Source organism: Brassica rapa, chromosome A04 (assembly GCF_000309985.2).
Source record: "Brassica rapa cultivar Chiifu-401-42 chromosome A04, CAAS_Brap_v3.01, whole genome shotgun sequence".
In the NCBI taxonomy this organism is placed as follows: Eukaryota; Viridiplantae; Streptophyta; class Magnoliopsida; order Brassicales; family Brassicaceae; genus Brassica; species Brassica rapa.
This window is the reverse complement of record NC_024798.2, coordinates 15,495,015-15,518,105: the sequence shown is the minus strand read 5'-3', so window position 1 is coordinate 15,518,105 and position 23,091 is coordinate 15,495,015. Positions and strand designations below refer to the sequence as shown.

General features: G+C 29.8%; 2 protein-coding genes and 1 long non-coding RNA gene across 3 annotated transcripts; 2 read left to right on the top strand and 1 right to left on the bottom strand.

Annotated features, from left to right (window-relative positions):
- Positions 1-227: 227 nt before the first annotated feature.
- On the top strand, positions 228-3,145 carry LOC103864921 (inner membrane protein ALBINO3, chloroplastic). The gene is made up of 11 exons (XM_009142695.3): positions 228-650; positions 726-836; positions 1,146-1,220; positions 1,306-1,366; positions 1,448-1,521; positions 1,604-1,708; positions 1,796-1,903; positions 1,987-2,090; positions 2,325-2,474; positions 2,557-2,671; positions 2,756-3,145. The coding sequence occupies exons 1-11, from the start codon at positions 315-317 to the stop codon at positions 2,858-2,860; spliced, it is 1,344 nt and encodes a 447-aa protein (XP_009140943.1). The 5' UTR covers positions 228-314; the 3' UTR covers positions 2,861-3,145.
- Positions 3,146-4,254: 1,109 nt separating this feature from the next.
- On the bottom strand, positions 4,255-5,151 carry LOC117133315. Its single transcript, XR_004457119.1, has 2 exons — positions 4,961-5,151; positions 4,255-4,928 (listed from the first exon to the last, which is right to left on the bottom strand). It is a non-coding gene; the product is annotated as an uncharacterized LOC117133315 (long non-coding RNA).
- Positions 4,983-22,704, top strand: LOC103864920 (osmotin-like protein). The gene is made up of 2 exons (XM_009142694.2): positions 4,983-5,994; positions 22,142-22,704. The coding sequence occupies exon 1, from the start codon at positions 5,230-5,232 to the stop codon at positions 5,980-5,982; it is 753 nt and encodes a 250-aa protein (XP_009140942.1). The 5' UTR covers positions 4,983-5,229; the 3' UTR covers positions 5,983-5,994; positions 22,142-22,704.
- The last annotated feature ends 387 nt before the right edge of the window (positions 22,705-23,091 follow it).

The following is a 23,091-nucleotide window of genomic DNA, read 5'->3' as shown; positions in this document are numbered from 1 at the left end:
ATAAAAAAATCGATTCATAAAATTTTCGATTAACTGATTCAGTGTTATGTCCGGCTAATGGGATATTACTATTAGTAGTGGCAAATCGGTATAGCGTACAACACTCATATCCCACGTTAGATACACGGCCACGTGGTCTCTTGTGATTGGAGGTAATCTCCACCAAATGAAGAAAAAAAAGCTCTCACCAGCGTCCCCGTTCCATTTTTATTTAAATCCATGAATTAAACAAAAAGAAAAATAAAAACACAAAAATAAAATAAAAACTTTATCTTCTTCTCCTCCTCTCGTCCTCTCGCTCAAGGAACCTCCAAATGGCGAGAGTTCTAATCTCGTCTCCATCTTCCTTCTTCGGCTCACCCTTGCTCAAACCCTCTTCCTCTTCCCGCCACGTAGCTGGAGGAGGAGGAGGAAGCCTTCAATTTCGTAACAAGCATCTCGTACGGTTCAGCTTAAACGAGCTTCCTCCTCTCCACGGCTCGGTCGACATCGGAGCGATTCTCACCAGAGCTGAGTCTTTCCTCTACACCGTAGCCGACGCAGCCGTCGTCGGCGGCGCTGCAGATTCAGCTGTATCGACTGATCCCGCCGTGCAAAAGAGTGGCGGTTGGTTCGGATTCATCTCCGATGGCATGGAGCTGGTGCTCAAGGTGAGGTTTAAAGCAGAGCTGATTCTAATTTGTGGAGATTTGTAACAGTAGTGTCTATGTTTTTGGATTGTTTAGTTTTTGAAGGATGGACTCACGGCGGTTCATGTGCCCTACGCTTACGGATTCGCGATTATCTTGCTTACTATCATCGTCAAGGCGGCCACCTACCCTTTGACTAAGCAGCAGGTGATTGATTTCGACTAGTGTAACAACCTCCACGGGGTTGTAACAACCTCCACGGGGTTGTCGTGGTTCTGTTATTATGTTAAATCCGGATTTATTATGAGTTTTCAACTTAAAACCAATTATTTTTTTATTAATAAACTTTTCCCTTAGTAGTGTGGGCAACTGTGGGAACAGAACTATGGTGGCGGTTATGATATATTATATTAAATTTGGGTTTATTATGAGTTTTTTCAGCTCAAAACCAATTGACGATAAGTGGATTTTTCGTTATTTTGAAAGCATTTAGCTGAATTAGAGTTCATTCTGTAGGTTGAATCAACGATGGCGATGCAAAATCTTCAACCGAAGATAAAAGCCATTCAACAACGTTACGCAGGCAATCAGGTGGATCTTTTGTGGCTCAAGAATGAGGATGATCGAGTCTTGACTCTTTTGTGACTGTTTTTTTTTTGTGTGTGTGTGTATGTAGGAGAGAATACAACTAGAGACGTCACGTTTGTATAAACAAGCTGGTGTCAATCCATTGGCAGGTACTAGTTACTAGTAATGGTGGTTGTACTGCAATTTGTTATTCGTTATTATATACAGTATCTTGTTTGTTTTGATGTTAGGTTGCTTGCCAACTTTAGCTACCATACCAGTTTGGATTGGTTTATACCAAGCTCTCTCCAACGTGGCCAACGAGGTTCATTGATATTCCCCTTATGATAAGTAAGCTGGTAGGTTTTGTTTATTTTTTTTGCTGAAAAAAGAGGTTTGACTTGCAGGGACTATTTACAGAAGGTTTCTTTTGGATTCCATCTCTTGGTGGACCAACAAGTATAGCTGCTCGGCAGAGTGGATCTGGCGTCTCATGGCTTTTCCCTTTTGTGGTAATGAGAGAAAGAAAATTTTTAACTTTTTTGTTATAACATGCATGAATACAGTTTTTCCTAGTCTGATGTTGGTTGGTGGTGCAGGACGGGCATCCACCATTGGGATGGGGTGATACTGCCGCGTATCTTGTTTTGCCTGTTCTGCTTATTGTCTCCCAGTATGTGTCAATGGAGATTATGAAGCCTCCTCAAGTGAGAGACATAACAAAAGCTTCTTTTTGAAAATTTCTTATCACTGAAAGCTTCTAAGCTCAATTTTATTTTATTTTGGGCAGACAGACGATCCTGCGCAGAAGAACACACTTCTTGTTTTCAAGTTTCTTCCACTCATGATTGGCTACTTTGCATTGTCTGTCCCATCAGGATTATCTATCTACTGGTTGGTTTCCCACACCTTTGCTCAATTTTCATATATGTATGAGAGCATTCAGTATAAGTTTATCTAAGATGGCACACATGTAGGATAGATTTAACCTAGATGGCTTCATTCTCAGAATGTATATAAGATGTGTGGATTCCCAGTATAGTTGATACTTACTGTTCAGATTTAATTGTCTGTATGTGTATTTCAAACGCTGATGCTTAACGTTTCAACCTTGCAATTGTATGTTAGGTTCACAAACAATGTACTTAGCACCGCACAACAAGTTTGGCTGCGTAAACTAGGCGGGGCAGCGCCTGCAGTCAATGAAAACGCAAGCGGAATAATAACCGCGGGACGGGCGAAGAGATCTATTGCACAGCCTGATGATGCTGGCGAAAGGTGAGGGAATCTCTTTATAATCTTTGACTTCTAACATTTTATTCTTACAAGCGTTGGATGTTATATTGAACTACTACAACAGATTTAGACAGTTAAAAGAGCAAGAGAAGCGCAGCAAGAAGAACAAGGCCGTTGCGAAAGATACAGTTGAATTGCTAGAATCTCAGTCTGAATCAGAAGAAGGGTCCGATGATGAGGTAATACTCGTAAACTACAACTCGATCAAGTAAATAATTACATGATTACGTTAAAGAACTTATTGAGTAAGTATGATGGAACAGGAAGAAGAGGTTCGTGAAGGAGCGTTAGCTTCGAGCACAAGCAAGCCCTTGCCTGACGTTGGCCAAAGAAGAAGCAAAAGATCGAAGCGAAAACGCGCTGTATAGAAACCTAAACAAAACAAAGACAATTGTGAGGAGAGAGAGAGGGAGGTTGGAATCTGTCCTTTAGTTTGATCTTTGATATATTTTGCATATACCAAGTCCCGCAATGCCTAAACGTTTGTAAAATCAGGGCAAAAGGTCATTCTAAAGTAAAATGCAGCCGTTGATCAAAAGTATATTGATTTGTATTTCTTATGTGATTCATCTTGTCTGTATTAACAACCTAGATGTGTCTGTACTATGACTTTCAAAATGTCCACTTAAATTTTGTTGTTAGCTTGTGTAATATTTGTGAATTTGATACATGCTTTTTAGGCATGGGTAACCAATAGGGGAAAGTCAGTTCGGGTCAAGTTTGGATATGTACACTCAGTATTTTTCATTGAGGCCTGTGGATCTTATTAGGTATCTGAATCCGGAAGATTATAAGAATTATGCTTGAGCATTACTTATATATTTTTGCTATTTCGAATAAACTCTTCAGATGTTTCAGATATCTTTTGTTTTTATGTCTTTACTGGTGATAAATATCTGTACCGAACTATGTCCCCAAAAATGTCTAAATGGTTCTGAGAAGGGAGATCTGAACGGACTCAAAATGATAGGAATCCATCTGAAATGGATCCAAAGCTCCTCTACATGAAAGATCCGATAAAACTAATCTGAACCGGATTCCAAGATCTGAAACCCAAACTTATATGCTTTCCTAATGTATAATTGGCCTGTGCAATTTATTAATGAGGGAATCTGAAAGGCAATATCATAGATCTAATATCTATCAGTAAGCGTAACCATTAGCTTTTGTAATCTAGGCATCATACTGGGAAATGGGAATCAAGTATTAGTAGTAGCTTATTTTTATCGTACTCTAGCATTAGCAAGTAGTTCTGTGAATGAACGGAACAATCACATCCTTGAAATTTTTTGAATTGGACATCGATTAGGTAAATAACTAGAGAGGTATGAAGTATGAAGTTTAGGATTGGGCTACTGAAGACCAAGAAAAGGTTGCACGATTTTTCAAATTCTCGAAGTTGCACAAGCAGACAAAAAGACCTCTTGGTTTGTTGTGTTGTTGTTTTGTTGTTTTGTCATTTACATGTGTTTGTCAAATAATCGACCGGTTTCTAATGTGAAAGCATAAAACTTGTCAGTGTTAGCATTATTGCATTAGATTCAGAAGAACTTTTCATATGATATGAATCGCTGTCACAAAGCATGAACTATAGTATTTGTTATAGGTTTAGAAGTATAGAAAATTCAATATAACTTGAATCATGAGTCCGTTTGTTTAGGTTCATTCTTTTATCTGGTTTTCAACAAGTTTTTAGGACATATTTAACTTCACTCTATTTTCTACAAACTCTATTATAAAGTAAAATTTTCTTCAACCCCACTTTATATCTTACTATCAAATAGTGTAATTTTATTTCTGATTCTATATTTGGAATAACTCTATTTTTTTTTTTGAAACGAACTCTATTTCTTACTGTATTATAGAGTAAAACTTTTTTATTTATACTTTAGTCTTTTTCTTCTTTAATTTTTTATTTTGTAGCTATTTATTTGTGTAATTTAATTCTGTAAGCAACACATTATCTTCAAAACAATATATAAAAACGTTGGAAACTTATTTTATTAGCCAAAGAAAACAAGCACTAAATTAAAAATAATTTTATAAGATTAGTAAAGGAAAACAAATACTAAAATTGAAAATAAGCAACGTAAAATTAAAATTATAGATAATACTGATTTAATTTTCTGGTAAATTTCTCCCATATCCACAAAAATTGTAAAATATTATCCAAATGTAGGTAGTTTTAATTAAAAACATCAATATTAAGAAAGTTGTTACTTTTCAAAAAGTATCATTTAATGTATAAATTTAACCAATCATAAAAAAAAAATATGTATTATTTTATTAGTTAAACAGTATTTAATAAGAATAAAAAATGCATTAAAATGTGAAAACAACTTATATTTTGAAACAAACTATTTTTCTTTAAACTACTTATAATAGGAAACAGGAGTATCTTTATAAGACCAAATGCTTTAAATATTAAATATGAACCTTTTTTTTTGTCAACTATATTAAATATGAACTTAGAAGTTAAAAAGCCAGTATATGATCAGAGATGTTACTGAATTCTTGAGAAAATCAATAATTACTAATTCCCCATCAAACTTTGCAGCCCTTCATCTTCGTAAAATGCACATACCAAATACTTCGCCTGATTACCACAAATATCTCAAAGGGTACTTTCGTCACTCTACGAACATAATCTTATGCACAGCTCTATACATATATATACACGTTGCAAAGTCACGTTCACCTACAGCTACAGAATACCAAAAACAAAAAAAAAACACAAATGGCTAAAACCTCTCTTCCTCTCGCCGCTTCCTTCCTCCTACTCCTCATCTCCTCCACTACTTCCGCAGACACCGGCCGTCTCTTCCTCACCGTCGTCAACCACTGTCCCTTCACCGTCTGGCCAGCCATTCAGCCCAACGCTGGCCACCCCGTCCTTGAAAAAGGTGGCTTCGCTCTCCTAACCAACACCCACCGCTCCTTTTTCCCACCATCTACCCACTGGTCCGGTCGCATATGGGGCCGAACCGGCTGCTCCCATTACAACGGCAAGTTTTCTTGTGTCACCGGAGACTGCGGTCACCGTCTCGAATGTAACGGTCTCGGGGGCGCAACTCCTGCTTCTCTCGCTCAGTTCGATCTCCACCACGGTGGACACCAAGATTTATCCTCCTACGGTGTCTCTCTCGTCGACGGTTTCAACGTTCCGATGACTGTGACTCCTCACGAAGGCCGTGGTGTTTGTCCCGTCGTAGGTTGTCGCGAAGACCTCTTGAAAACGTGTCCAGCTCATCTTCAGCTCCGGTCACACGGTGGACACGTGGTGGCTTGTAAGAGTGGGTGTGAGGCGTTCCGTACGGATGAGTTGTGTTGTAGGAATCATTACAATAGTCCTCAGACGTGTCGAGCTTCGAGCCACTCTCTGTTCTTTAAGCACGCGTGTCCTTCGACTATGACTTTTGCTCATGATAGTCTTTCGCTTATGCATGACTGTTCTTCTCCTAGAGAACTCAAAGTCATCTTCTGCCACTAATGTGTATCTCGTGTTCGACTTGTTCTACGGTTGTAATCGTAATATTGCACCGATCTCTTATCCTTCTGTTTGGTTTGGTTTGTTTGGAATGGTTTTAGTTTGCTCTTTCCCGGTTCTGTTATATAGTTGTTCAAATTATATAGTGCAACCATGAAATAATGTGGAGTAATATCTTTTAGATTGCCTCTTGTGAGTTTGGTTCTCTTTTTATCTTGATGGAAAAACTAAAAACTTACGTTTTGGTTTAAGAATAAACTATTTTCAATAATAACACAAAAAAAAAAGTACATTGTTTTATTCGAGACATGCATGCGGAGCAGGCTGACACAGTGTCTTGTTATTTCACCTATTATTTGTGCTCGTCTGTACGATATTTTCTTTCACGAGTTTACTCGTATTTAAAATGGAAGTGAAATGTAAACAATTTATTAACTATCTCGGGTTATCAAGTAATATTTTTAGCACCAAAAAAAAACTGAGCAAGATTTCAAAATCTGAAGTCTGAACGGTCCAGAAGCTATTTTGTACTTTGTGCGAAATTACCAGTAAATCTGAACGGTCCAAAAGCTATTTTTTGATAAATTTCCAAAAAGAAAAATTATTGTTGAACATCATAAACCACAAGATTAGCTACTTTAGATCATCTCAGGCCACCTCTATATTTGCCTCTATAATAACTAGATTTTTTAACCGCGCTACGCGCGGATAAGATATTATATGTATTTCTCAATTCTAAAAAAATAATGTATAATATTATAATATATTATTTAAAGAATATAAAATAAGACTACATAGCATATATATATATATATTTTTATATTTTCTTTGTGGAAATCATTATGTTGTTTGATTGTTGTATTTGATTCACATATTTGCATAGATATTTGTGATAGATGAATAACTATATTTTTATTATCAATAAATAATATATATTTATTATATAATATAAGAAAAATGAAATTATTTATTTTTTAAACAAACTTGTCTCATGTTGAGGATTCGGTTATAAACATATCATATTCGAAGGAGACATTTTTACAGTTATCAATTCTTAACAGTCAAGAAACAAATCTGAATATCAAAACAATATCTCATACGATCTCTTTGTGAAATAACTCATCTGAAGAAATTGAATTTAGACATCATAAGGACTTGAAAATGGATGTGCATATGTGTTATATAAGTTAGTTTTACAAAATACTATTCATAGTTCATATATCATTTATGTCCATCCTATTTTTTTGTCCATCATTTCTTAAACATCTTGAAATAACTGATGCTAATTAATAATAAACTTTTGGCTGGAAAAAAAATCAAATTTGTCTAATTATCGCTTAAATATTTTATTAATATTGTCTAAAAAGCTTTCAAGTGATATCATAGTTTAATTTATTAGTTTTTTTTTGTTAATTTTTAGAGTTTTTTGTATTTAAGATTTTTTTCCCATATTAAGCTTCTATTTCTTTCACATAATTGATATATATATATATATATATATATATATATATATATATATATATATATATATATATATATATATGTATATAAGTCATAAAAATTACGATCAAATCAGTTTTACTTATTTATTATTTTGTTTTTAATGAAAATACACTTTTAAATAATTTAATTTAAAATAAAATTATATATTAATTTGTTGTATTCTAACAATTTGATTGATTTAATTAATTTTATTTGGTGGATAACTTAAAAAGTTTTCATATGAATCGGAGAAAGTAAGTTTATGTTGTTATATTATATTTATTTGTGTATATAGAATCTATATATAATGCTAGTATAATAAAGAAAGAACATTATTTTTTGTAACTTTAAAAAGATACATTATTACAATTTGAAATTAATCAAATTGAGGATCAGCAGGATTAACATTATTTCATTGATCCACAATTATTTGAACATTATTTCATTGATCCACAATTAACATGAGTTTAAAATTATATATTTATTTGTTGTATTTAACAATTTGACTGATTTAATTAATTTTCTTTGGTGGATAACTTAAAAAGTTTTCATATGAATGAGGGAAAGTAAGCTTATGTTGTTATATTATAGTTATTTGGGTATATAGAATCTATATATAATGCTAGTGTAATAAAGAAAGAACATTATTTTTTGTAACTTCAAAAAAATACATTATTACAATTTGAAATTAATCAAAATTGAATAAAATGGTAATTAAATATTTGTAAATCTAATTTTTCTTTATCTTGTTTAGTTGGATTCTCATGAAAAAAAATCGATAGGTTAAACAAATGTTTCAAAAAAATTTGTGTTATTGTTTTGTCTATAAATTACAAAATTTATTGAATTGATATATTTAATTATTGCATCATTAAATAATATTTTATATAAGACATTAGAGAACTATGTTTTGAGTTGTTTTGTCAAAATTGTACAAAAATCTATGCTTTTTCATATTTGTCACGAAAATTTATATGTTAAACTTACTTTTACAAAATTCTTAACTTTGTCACGAAAACAAAAATCTATGATTTTTCATATTTGTCAACATTATTACACTTTCAAAGAATATATTAGCTTAGTCACTTACTTATTTGTTTTTACAAAACAAAGTATCGGAGTCTTGAAAGTTGAATTCATATTATTGTAAATGTACATAAGAGTTTGTGATTACATACTTAGTCGTTCTTGTATATGTGTCCAAGAAAGTTTCAATGGCTTAGTGGTAACTGCCATATATTTATGTCTTACTAACCCGGGTTCGATCCTTTCCTTCGCATTGTTTTTTTACGAAAAAATAATGAGATGATGTGGCAATTTCGGACTCTCTGATTGGTTGATTTTCCTATCCTACGTGGACACCCTCTCCATGGCTTATATCCCCCTTTTAGTATTGTATTGATATTTAGAGGTAAAATCACTTCAACCCTATTTTATTTTTTTTTCTAAAATAGAGATTGTTATTTTTACATCTATATTTAAAGGAAAAAATAGCATTCCTATATAATATAAGCATATTTTTTTTCACAAAATGATCTTTTAACTTTTTACTTTAACAATTTTAAGCAAAACAAATATTTTTTAGTGAAAATATACCGTTTATATAAAAAATATAATCATACTTTTTATTTACATAACAGTTTCTATAAAAATATTCAGTGTAAATAATATCATAATTTTATGAATGTTAAACTAAATTGGGTTGGTTTTTAACTTTTACAAAAAAAAGATATTATTTGTAAAATTATAAAAAATATATATAAAAAATATTCATTTTTAAAGAAAAAGAATGAAGAATACGTTGAAAACAAATTCATCTCTATTATAGAATTTCTTATTTTAGAGAAAAAAATAGAAAAATACATTAATGATGATTTCAACACACTAAAGACATCTTTAACCCCAGTGCTTATAAGGGGGTGCTTAATAAAAAATAATATAATAGTGGATAGGTCAGAGTTATTGTATTAAACATTCTTCATATACGTACATTTTGAGATAATAACACAACCCATTTAAAGCATAAACTCACAAACGAAAGTCTACAACTAGCACTTTTATTAGTAAAAATCCTATTAAGAAAAACATGAATAAAAAGTAACTTTAGCTATGGCGGACGGAAATATGATGGTGGGAGTCAGGTGCCTCTACTGTTTTTATGTTTGTGAAGATAATAAAAAGTGCTAAAAAAGAGTGCTTCCTTTTTATTCCATCTGATTTTAAAAGATAATTTTTTAAAAAAATGTATTTTAATGCATTTTTATTAGTTAATATGATAAATTGTAAACTTCAAAAAAAACTTTTAAATATTATAGATTTAAAATTATGGGAAAATGATATTTATAAAAAAATAAACTTATTATCAAAATTTATGTTTTTAATGTGTACAAACACATAAATATGCATCTTTTAAAAACATGGAGAGTAAATAATTGTTGTTATAGTTAATGACACATGAAACATTTCTAAATCAGCTCCTAAGTAACTTTTCCCCCTAATTTTAACTTTGTTTACAAAGTTCTTTTTCACTACAAAGATTCGTTTTGCATAAACATGCATCTTTTAAAAACATGGGGAGTAAGTAATCTATATTATTAAAGTTGAAGTACACATTGAGATTGTTTGGCAATATGGATAGTAGTTAAAAAAAATAGTACTGTTTGGAAACATGGATAGCAGTAAGTTAAAAAAAAATAATGGACTTATGCTACTAAAAAAATTGGAAGTCCATTATATTAAAAAAGTAATTGGTCTATAAGTAATGTTACTTGATATATATATATTCAAATAAAAATAATAATTTAAAATTGATTTATATCAAAAATTCATTCAAAAATAAACATATATTCAAAATTTGATTTTTAGTAACATATTTTCCAATAACTATTATAAAAACGTTTTCAATATATATAAGAAAAATACAATACAAAGCCCAATTTCAAACACCAACTTAAATTATGGTTTTTATATTTCACATTAAATTTTAAAATTTAATTTATGTGATTATTTATATGATTATACGTATAAAATATTATTAATTATAAGAAAACTTATTTGATGGTACGTATAAAATATGATTAATTATATGATAACACATATTTTGTAACCTATGATGACACATATAGGATATATATATATATAAAATACTGATTAGGGGTGGGCGTTCGGGTTCGTTTTCGGGTCTTTTTTGGAATTTCGTGTTCATTTCAGATCTTTGAGGATTTGGTTCGGATTTGGATAATCAATTTAAATAGGTTTGGTTTAAATAGTTGGATAGAGAATTAATAATTATTAAGTATTTTTGGAGTTTTGAGTATATTTTAACTATTTATGATATTTACGTTTGATTATTTGTATATATTTTCAAGCATTTAAGCAAACTTAAAAGTATCATATATATTCTGGATGTTTATATATATATATATATATAATCTAAAAATAATTAATATATATAAGTATATAAATATATTTTGGATACCTAAAATACTTCGGTTCGGATCGGATTAGATTTCAGTTCTTCAAATACCAAATTTTTGAATAATTCGGATATTTAATCAATCCTGGTCGGATTTAGTACTACTTATTCGGATTGTTCAATTTTTCGAATTCAAGTTTTTTGCCCAACCCTAAATAGTGATATAAAAATTAAATAATATCATATTTTTTAAAAAAAATACCCATGCGGGTCAAAATCTAGTTGTTGTTATAGTTAATGACACATGAAACATTTCTAAATGAGCTCCTAAGTAATTTTTCCCCTAATTTTAACTTTGTTTTACGAAGTTCTTTTTCACTAAAAAAATTCGTTTTGTAAAGTTGCCATAATTTGTTAAACATTGTCTTTTTTAAAACCGTTGTGCTATTAAGAAAATAAGTATTTTTTTAGAAAAGTTTCATGTTTATTTTTCATCTCAACACAGAATATATCCGCATCGATCAACGAGAACAGACAATAAATTTGTATTTGCCAAAATTATTTATTTATGTTGAGATTTAAATTTAGGCTCAGAAATTTAGATCCAAATTTAGTAGTATGATACAAAAGTCAAGAAACGTCAAGCAACGGGTTCAAGTTCACACAAAGTAGACATGGTCAAAATCTCGCAGTTAAGCTTGATATCAGGTATAGTTGGTGATAGCAGGTTTTTATTGTAATTGATGCTTTGTTAATCTTTGAAAGCATATTCAGTGAAAAAGATGAAAATTAAAAATAATAAATATTTGGTAACATTGATATCAAGATCTTAATGAAGTTCTAAAGATTGCGGGAAAAAAAATGCATACTCTATGAAAAGGCACAATTATCGGAAATTATTGCAGCATCACTTACCAACACATCATCGGTCTAAGGGTTTTAACTCGGAGACATAAAGGAATATTGTGTGGAATCAATTAATCATGAAAAGACACAAACATATATTTTAGGACAATGATGTTCAGTAATCAGTAGAGAGTAATCCCTCACCACCACATGATAAGTCTGAAGAGTTAATTTCTTCTTTTTATTTTTATTATTTAATTTAATAGTATTTTATAAGTTGATGGTTAAAAGCATAATAGTTAGATTAATGTCCCTTTTTATTAAAAAGAAAAGTTATGTAAAATAAGGGTTAGCTCAAAAAACATTTCAATTCATGATCCATAAAGGTCAATTCAGCATTTGGCCCAAACGAAATATTCGGTTTCTTCAAACTGGGCTTCCGATTACGTGTTATTCTTCGTTTCATTTGCAACAGAGAAGAACCTAACATGAAAGGCATACAAAAAGCTTTAGTTTTTTTTTTCTTTTTTTAAAGCTATAGGTATTCTCACCTCTGTATCTTCTTGGAACATTTTGTAAATAATTTCCGAATTCTGTAATTTTATAAATCAGGACGCAATTTTGTCTTCGAAATAACCTTGAAAGAGCATTTGGTCATGCCAAATAGCCTTGCCTCTTGGAGTAGTGGCTTAGTTTTTATATGCGCCATAACATTTTTTTAATGGGTCATATTATCAGGGATCCAAACAATATTTTGGTCACGACATAATACGATGCTTTAAATAATTAAATTTTATCATATATCTTAACCAAGATGTTAGATGTATATATGTAAATATATTTCATAACTAAGCTGTTGTGCGTTTAGGAGAACTTCTGTTTTTTTTATTTAGCTCGCATAACTGGTGTAATCCAAGTTAGGAATTTCCAATCAAATTTCAAGAAATGGTTATAGTTTTATTTATATTAAGTTATTTAGTTTATAATATTTATGTTTATCGACTATATTTATTATTTTATATTTATTGTTGTTAATCAGGGAATTCTATCTTTTACCTAAAAAAGACATTTTTCAGATCAGATTGCATTGCTTCAAATAGTTTCTTATCCTTTGAAATGTCTCCTACCATATCCAGAAAATACCCCAGCAATATGGATGAAAGTGTAGCGCTAGTTTTTGAATAAGTTTTAATTAATATGATCATTTTTCAAATACATTCGTATATAGTATTTTATGATAAGTTTCAAAAATAATAATTCACACGTTTACGGAAATATAAAGCCATCAATAAAGTAAATGTCTACATAAAAATAGCAAGATACAAAAATCATGCATTCTGCAATATTTATTTAAAATCTATAAGTTAACTATATGAAAAAATACAACGGACAAAAAAAACTATATAAAAACACAAATTAGTAATAATTGTTTACGTAAGAAAATAACAAACTGTAGAAAAAACATACTCGCCCCATAACAACTAAATAAAAAATCGTCCAAATAATTTGTCAAAATTCAATCTTGTTCACTTGCAATTAAATACATCATATTTTATTGTTATGAAGTTCAAATTACTCCAACGATGAGTAGATAAACTTGTTAGTTTTTGTAGATAGGGATTGTTGTTCCACGAAATACCATTAAGAGAAATACCAACGAAATAAAATAAGTTTATTAGAAGCTTTTAGATTTCGAAGAATTGACCTAACAAAACAAAAGTAAGAGAGATAACAAAGTGGAAAACAAGTGGTGTGTTGTGCGGACCGTGAAGTACGTCATACGGTCGTTCATGTTTCCTCATGTCCCCAAAGGCGACGAGCGCATGCAACTGGTCCACACAAAAAAATTTGAGCAATTAAATAAAATTTATTATTTGAATCTTGAAATTTTATTATGATCCCACTTATTTATTTTATATTCATAGGACGCGGTGAGACGTAAGCTGACCTTTCGAAGTCGGAATAGATATGGCATTGAACTGATGCAGGCATTTGATAGGTTTTCACAAATATCACACAGTCGACTTGTCGCATTATCTTTAGTTAAAAGTTTATTTTTCTTTCACCAAACAATGCAGGGTTCACCAGTCCGACGATTTTTCTAATTACCAAAAAGAGTTCCAGACTGTTTTTTTAACTTTCTCGAACCAGAAACCGAAACATGGGAATTTAGTTCACTCTCCGTCATCTTCAAATTCATAACTATAAAACATTAGCGAAACAACAAGCTTTTTGGTATGACATTTCACCCGGTTTTCTTTATCAAAGTGGTTAATCTATATTATAAAAAATGGTATTCATTTATTCGCTTTTCCAAATCAACTTCGAAGTTAATAACACAAACTTTCAAACACAAAAAAAAAACTCAGCCCTTAACAATACAGTATGTGTTATCATTTACAAATTTTAAGAGCCACAATAGTTCAACGACATATTTTAAAAAATTTAGTTACTTACTCACATTGCATTAGCAAAAAATGTTTCGTATTATGCTGCGAATATGTTGTGTTTGCTTATACCAACTATTATGGTTACGTGAGTCTTTATTTTATTGTTTACACCCGAAAATAATTAAAAATAATGTACGTGTTAAAATAGTTTCATCAATAAATACGGTTCTTCAACCAAAAGCCACTCGAACATATTATAAATTGTGTTGTTAAGGTTTGATATTTATTGTAGAAAATATTATAAATTTTGTTGTTAAACTTTTTCATCCATAACGTTTGTTCCACATGTTCTTGTATATTTAACACATTGCACCAAACTATTCCACGAAAAAAAATAACATCCAATAATTTATTCTAGTGGAAGAGAATTTAGCTGTGATAAGTGACCATGAGACATCATTGTATTCAGTGACTGGCCCTGCCATGAGATAATAGTGTTTACCAAATTTTGCTGATGCCGTATTTGACTCCAGATTGTCCACAATACCTTGTTGGATGTTGTCTTTCACAAATTACCATAAAAAAAAATCTGTCGATTTTCATATTGCCAAATCTGTATTCAACAGAAACCAGCTACTACAAATTGCCAAATTATCTGATAAATATATAAGACAGTTTCAAAATGCCTTTTATCAGCATTTTTTTTTCTTCAAATGTCATATATTAACTCTGAATAAACTAAAATGTTTGCGTGTTTATAGTTCTTAAACTAGTTTAGGGAGCTTATCAGTTTTAGATGTACTATTTGTGGAACACTTTTGGTAAGCATAGATATAATTATAGGGAAATTGGTATAGATTTCCGAAGTTTAAAATTTTGATTAAGGTTAACAATAAAAATGATCACTGCTACAATTTTTTTGGTGAAACAAGAGAGTTATGACCACAAGTGCCCTTGACAGTTGAGGTATCTTCACAGATATTTAAATTGGTGAATACAAATATTTATTGTTGTTTTTCGTGGATTCGCAAAACAATCCACTGCGTCTTCCAATAAAACCACTTACCTACTTTAAATAGCTAACTATCTTTGCGGATTAATATCAAAGAACAATAACGAATGCAGCATCCTTATAACGTTTTTGGATCCAGCTCGTAAAACAACATTTAGATTGCAAGCAGAAAATCATATGGGTTTCTGCATATCATGGAAGATTAAAGAATTTTGAGAGAAATGAAACTATAAAATGGTGTGGCCTTCATATACGCCGGAGTTTACAGTGATTCCAAGGCAAAAACAAACTGAAAAACGAGATATAACGGTAGGGCTCACTGTTTATGGTAGAATGTAGATCTTGATGATGATAATTGTATGGATCTCATTTTTTATAACATGTGGGTGATCCGGATCATCATCGGACTATTAGAGCATCCCAATTAGTGAACCCCCTCTTCGGATTCAAATTTATAATTTTTTATTATTAATTTTTTTGTTTAATTTAAAAAGAAAAAAAAATCGAACTAATTGTGGACCACCACGTGTCGTGAGGCCCACGAAACAGTGATGAACCCGTCAGACACAGGTTCACTGGGAAGAGTTGAGAAGAGCCAGGTTCACTGGGAAGAGTTGAGAAGAGCCAGGTTCATCACTATTCATTATTTTAATATATTTTTTTTGGGAATCTGTGTGAACCCCCATAAGTTCACTAATGGGGATGCTCTTAAACTCAGGGCCGGCCCAATGAATCTATGGGCCCTTGGGCAAAATAAATTTTAATATTTTTTTTACGTACATATATAACTAATTTGAATTTTTTGGGCCCCTTTATACCTGTTTTTTTCTAAAAATCGGACCCTTGTTGATATTATATATGGAAAAAAAAGTTTGGGCCCCGGGGCCTAGGCCCCCTTGCCCCATGGTCTAAGACTAAAACATGGTCCAACCACAGTCATTTAAGTGGTCCAACTAGTTCTAGATGTGAATCACGCTGACATCGTAAGCTTAGCTCGCTGGATTTTGAACTAGGTCATGGCACCTGGATTGGAAAGAGATGGTTCAACGTGCTTTTGCAAGGACTAGACTAGACAACACAATCGGCCGCAAACAACAAACTGTCACATCCCTTGCTTCGTAGAGTATGCGTTTTTTTGTTCTTAGTGGGAGTTAAACTCAAGGGAGATTGAGTTAAGCATGGATTATTAGAAGTTGGCTGAACTATTTTAAGAAGTTGAGTGTTCTCAACGGTTCAACGCGAAGAGCCATATTTCAATCCTACTGATTGTGTATACATCTGCTGCATCAAAGGATTTCAGAAAATTAAGATTAATTTCTTCTATTGGCCAAAAAAAAAGATAAATTTCTTCAAAATTGTGTATACATCTGTTACATTCTTGTTGTGAAGTAAAGGAGAGTCCCCCAGGCCACGATCTAGAAGCTCCGGTCCATGGATCCTTGGGTCATTGCTACATTGGTTTTCCCCTACTCGCAAAGGCTATCGCGATGCGATCGGTCCTTTGCTTGGAGCTAACCTTAGAGTTCCCAAAATTCAAGGCTTTCTTCGACAATTCAACGCTCATCAGAGCTATCTCCAGCAACCTATAGTCTAAAGAAGTCATCGGAATTGGCTCCAACATCCGTTCGATCTCCTCTGGATTTGCATCAATCGGTTTCTCTTATCTCCCCCGATCAAAGAACTCGATTGTTGATAGCTTAGCCAAAAAGGCTCTTCATATTTTATCTTCTGTGTAATAGACTTCTGAGTTTGTGCCATGTTTTGGGTACATTCTCTCTTTTTATTATTAATGAAATTTCTGTGACAAAAAAAAAAAGAGTTCGACCATATATGTTGTAATTTGTAAAGGTATTCTTATTCTATTAATGTGCCACTAATAACAATAAAAATGATAATAATAATAATAAAACTAATAATAATAATAATAATAATAATAATAATAATAATAAAACTAATAATAATAATAATCAGGTGATTTTTTTATCAAGAGAATCACAATCTGAATGAAAAATAATAATTTCCCATAACAATTTTTAAAAGGATCTTCATAAGAGGCTTTATTAGTACTAGGGATTAACCCGGGCTACGCCCGGGATTTTTTTTCTAATTTAAGTTGTTAAATTATTTATATTTAGGTTATGATATATATTTATATAAATGTTAAGATGCATGTCATAATTAAAATTTATTTTTATATTTTAACACGTTAAATTAACATATTTTTTACTATTTAAATATCTTTTTTTGTAATTTTGTTGGCTATCTAGTTAACATATTTAGCAAAACTATATGTTGGGTGTTGGAATAAATGTTTAGATATTTAATTAAACTGCAGAGTATTTTCGGATCGACCACATGCTCAACAATCGGTCGATCCGTAAAAAGATGGTCGATCTCCTTGGCCAGGTAAGTACAATTTTAGCAAAAATATCTTTGATTTTCACATATTAAGTATATAACTATTCTTTTGAATATTGTTTTTTCGAATTGTATTTTTTTATTAAATTATTGTATTATAATGTTTATGTAAATATTTTTTGATGTTTGAATTTGTGTTGTTCGTATACTTAACCTAGATAATATTGATGTTTAACAATTTATTGTTTTCTGGATATAGAAAATAATGATATATCAAAACATATCTAATACTTGTTAAATGATAGTATAATGTAAATTACTTCCATTATTTAAAAATAACCATTTGTTTTTTTTATTTTTTATTTTACATCAGAAATTATTTTTATTTAAAAACATCATTCATATATAATATAATTGTTTAAGTTTGGAAGATTAATCTATATATATAAATTATGTATATTTTTTAAAAATAATTCAAGATATTATATATTGAGTAACTGAATAAAAGCTGAATTTCTTATCTTGAAAATCAAATATTTATAGTTTTGTCTTCATGTTATACTCACCAATCCATAATTGATATTTATAACTCAGAATGTTTTTTAAAAAACTTAGTTTTAAATAATAAATGAATTTAATAAATTAAATTCATCACCTATAATGTTCTGTAAACTATATTTGAAAACTCTCTAAAATTATATTTTAAGCATAATATTACTATTATTTAATTTAAGTTATTTTAAGCATAATATATGCTAAACCAACTTAAATTATATTTACAATAGGACCATCCTAAACTGGTTAATAAACCAAAAACAATACTAAACCAACATGAACCAATACCTGATTTGGCGAGGAAGGAAGTGTTTCGGGATAAACGCTTGAATGATTATTAACTGTAATGGTTTGATCATGAAAGAGTTGGTACGAATATTAACAATAAAATTATGGATTTGATTAATTTAAATTTGTAAGAATACATTTGAGTCTATGAAAAGCAATTCAATTCCCATGAATAAGTTTGGTTTTTGAAAGTTGCGGGTTTCCCAACAATGAATCCACCTAACAAAAAGTTCGTTGTTATAAAAAATCTCTTTCAAGGTCATTAAAGGTTTTTGGGACGGCAAGAGTTGATGGTGGAACCATTTTTTTGCTCGAGTGCTTTGAAGTTTTCCTTGATAGTGTGAGGTTGATGTTGATGGAATAGTGAGTTTTATAGGGACTTTCTTGATGTAAAACTATACATTTTTTTTTTTTTGTTAAATGTGGTATTTCCATTTTTATATAATTTACTACCATTTTAAGATAAATGTACATTTTAAGATCGATGTTTAAATCTTAATGTACTTTTTCCATTTTTTAAAATGTTTATTTCCATTTCTTATATTTTTTATTTACGTAATATCTATATTTTATATTTTAAAATAGATATTTAAATCTTAATGTACTTTTTCCATTTTTTTTAAATTGTGTATTTACTTTTATCATATATTTTATATTTTAAGATAGATGTTTAATGCTTAATGAACTTTTTCCATTTTTTAAAAAAAATTGTGTATTTACTTATTATTATATATATAATTCATATATTATATATTTATATTATTTACTTATTATTTATTTTCCTGTATATGTATTTCCATTTCTTGTACTTTTTATTTACTTAATATCTCTATTTTATATTTTAATATAGATGTTTAAATCTTAATGTACGTTTTCTCTTTTTTTTTTAAATTGTATATTTCCATTTGTTATACTTTCTATTTACGTAATATCTATATTTTAAATTGGGTATTTTCTTATAATATATATTTACTTATTATTTATTTTTCTTTATATTGTGTATTTCTATTTCTTATACTTTCTATTTACTAATAATTTTATAATTTAAGATAGATTTACATTTTAAGATAGATGTTTAAATACTAATGTACTTTTTCCATTTTTTAAATTGTGTATTTCCTTTTCTTATACTTTCTATTTGCGTAATATCTATATTTTATATTTTAAGATAGATGTTTAAATCTTAATATACTTTTTCCATTGTTTTTAAGTTGTGTATTTCTTTTTCTTATACTTTTTATTTACTTAATATCTATATTTTACATTTTAAGATAGATGTTTAATATTTAATGTACTCTTTCCATTTTTTAAAAATTGTGCATGTACTTATTATTGTATATATAATTCGTATATTTATATATTTATAATATTTACTTATTATTTATTTTTATATATATTGAGTATTTCTCTTTCTTATACTTTATATTTAGTTATTATCTATATTTTATATTTTAAGATAGATGTTTAAATCTTAATGTATTTTTACATTTTTAATGTAAAACGACAATGTTTAATAGAAGAACTTGGACAAATAGTCAAATAGTTATATTTATGTTTTTTTTCTTTTTTTATAAAATGGTAATGTTACATTATGGAGATAAGCCACTTTTTTTTAGTGAAAAATGGAAATCTTACATATATTTAATGTAGTTTTTCCATTTTTTTTATGTTGTATGTTTACATATTATTGTTATTCTTAAATATAAAATGGTAATCTTACATATGTTTAATGTAGTATTTCCATTTTTTTTATGTTGTATGTTTACATATTATTTATTATTTTCGAAATTATATATAATGTTTTTTTTTGCAAAATAGTAATTTTACATTATGGAGATAAACCGTCTTTTTTTAGTGAAAAATGGTAATCCTACATATGTTTAATGTAGTTTTTCTATTTTTATGTTGTATGTTTACATATTATTTTTTTTTAAATTAAAAATGTAAAATGGTAATCTTACATATGTTTAATGTAGTATTTCCATTTTTTATGTTGTATGTTTACATATATTTATTATTTTCGAAATTATATATAATGTTTTTTGTTTTTTATATAAAATGGTAATGTTACATTATGGAGATAAACCTTCTTTTTTTCAAGTGAAAAATGGTAATCTTACATATGTTTAATGTAGTTTTTCTATTTTTTATGCTGTATGTTTACATATTATTTATATTTTGCGAAAATTAGTAATATTAAAGTGTAAAACTATTTTTTATGCCACGTGTCATCTTTTGGGAGAAGTTTTTTTTGTTGATGTGGACGCTCTATGGAACCTCCAAAGGTCCCTTTTATTAGTAAGGATTACGAACAAAATGTAAAGGGGAAAATTCTCAAAGTTTCAGCAAAATTTAATTTTTTAAGTGCTGACCTGGCCAAAGTTTCAGCAAAATTTATTCGAGGCGTGTATCTCTCTTTTTCTATTGTTAGGAGAAATGCTAAACAGAAAATTAAAATTGAACAACAGTATAAAGGACCTACTTTGATGTGATTTGTTTATATCTCCTAAAACCTAATTTTTTAAGCTGTGATGCCACTATTGGAAATTAAGCATTTTAATTGTGGATTGTTAGCAACTTAATAAGTGACCTTCATATTGAGTGGGGTTGTCACGTAAACGACCATCGTCATACGCATTGTGAGCATTATGGGCATCATGAACTTGATTACGCCATCAAATTAATGACATAAATATAAACATTTGTAAACTTATTTTGTCTTTTATGTGTGTGTGTGGGCGTGCGTAAAATTAGTTATAATTTACGGATAAAAATTGACTCGTAAATATAAGTCTCGTATATGTATGATAAATCAAAGTACTGAACCCTTTCTCAAAAAAAAAAAAACAAATTAAAGTATTGAATAGCACAATAAGGTGTGCATATACAATGGTAAAATAGTCTAAAACTCTGATAGTCAATAATGTTTAGAAAAAAAAACACTAAAAAGCCAAATAATAATATATTAAGAAAGATATTGTATATTATTTAATTGAGAGCCAAGAAGATTACATAATGGTTATCTTTAACTAACTAAATGCACTAACCAAAATTCAAAGAAGGATTCGCAACTTCCCACTTGACCCTTCCTCATTCTCAAGGAACAAAACAAAAAAGGATAAATATCTTAAGTAAATTTCAGTACAATTAGGACCAAGCATAATGTAAGTGGAAATCTAGAGAAAATCCACTTTGTCAATAGAGTAAAGGGTTTTGGAATTTCTGAATTCTATAATCAATGACATCAGCTATTATACATATCTATTTTTATTTTTTTAATATTATATATTGTGCGAATTTTCTGTTTTATTCGGAAATGAGAAATTAGGATATGATGTTATCAAATAGGAAAGAGCAACTAGATAAATAGAAGCCTCTGGGAGACGAATTATAAGTAAACAATTAAATACTGAAAATGTTGGTGAAACGAAATTTAGCTAGGATACCAGATACCATCCAGTTGTGATGTTTCTCTTGTAATACACTAATTTTTATCATTATTTAATTAAAACAAGGTTAGGATGGCTTTCTCCTTGATGTAATTTCAGCCGCATGATATAAAGTTAAGGTTAGTTATTTTGTATAGTAATATATGGGATTAAAAAGTAATACTAATAAATTAGAGGAGTAAACGTAGAGGATAATGGGGAGATCTAGATTAGCTTTAATGGACAAAGAGAGATTTGGTTGGAGATTTGTAGGCGGCTCATGAAGCTCTTGGGATAACATGCACACGTTAATTTTTCGCCGCTTATTAGCTAGAAATGTTGATTTTACAGTATACTAATAGAGTAGCTACTAATTTATCCGTTGAAGATGGTGTCTCTCTTCTTAGCAAAAAAAAAAAAAATGGTGTCTCGATTTAAGAATTTCGAACTAGAAAAGAAGTGGCTAACGTTAGGGTACTGAAAAGTCTCCAAGCCAAATGAGTCACGTAGACGAGTAGCGTATTCGTTATTATGTCTAAGGGTTGCTACTTGCTGTAGAGTTTGGTTTAGCATATGATTAATAGATAACAGCTGTTACGTAAATGCTATACAGCAAAGAGATTAACAATATAAAACATGTGGTTTGCATAGAGTGTGCAAATGCTCCTTTACTTTCTAAAAAAGTGTGTTTGAAACTTGTTGTGAAATAACAGCGGTACGGCTTTGAATAAGTTACTTTCTCCCCATTGACCATCTTTCTCGGGCATTTCTAGTTTTATGTCTCCCTTTCTGCTGATTTCTTGATGCTTGGTTTTTATAGTTTTTTTGAGAAAATGTGTAAACGGCGGATACCTTACGTGAATTATTAATTTCTTTTGTCGACACAGATGATATTTAATGTGAGAACGTATTTTAAAATGCAGGTACATTAGTAAACGAGGAGAAAAAAAGGAGTTTACATTTCAATATGTACACACGTTCGATCGACACATTAGTACGAGTGTAAAAAATCTTTTATGTATCACATACAAAGTTGATTGATATGAATGATATAAACTGATATACAATCCACTTGTCTGAACCAATCATCAGGGTTTTGGTGTCTTCCTAAAATCTTTGCATGGAACTTTCGAGGACTCGAAATCATCACATGCAACATATAAATAGTATAGGTTTTGATCTTCAGTTTTATGGTGTTAAACCATTATACACACATATTGTGTACGTGTGATCTTGTCTCTACATATTTGTCTCCGATCATTTTTATTTATTTTTTGCATTTTTATCATCAAAACCAGTTTTCTTTTGTTCCAGAAATCATCAAACCAGTTTTTCTTA

What these genes read in the sequence shown, in the direction of transcription:
- LOC103864921 (XM_009142695.3), top strand. Translation starts at nt 315, where the DNA reads ATGGCGAGAGTTCTAATCTCGTCTCCATCTTCCTTCTTCGGCTCACCC. An exon ending in GCATGGAGCTGGTGCTCAAG is followed by an intron (nt 651 to 725) that starts GTGAGGTTTAAA and finishes TGGATTGTTTAG; the next exon opens with TTTTTGAAGGATGGACTCAC. An exon ending in AGATTATGAAGCCTCCTCAA is followed by an intron (nt 1,904 to 1,986) that starts GTGAGAGACATA and finishes TATTTTGGGCAG; the next exon opens with ACAGACGATCCTGCGCAGAA.
- LOC103864920 (XM_009142694.2), top strand. Translation starts at nt 5,230, where the DNA reads ATGGCTAAAACCTCTCTTCCTCTCGCCGCTTCCTTCCTCCTACTCCTC.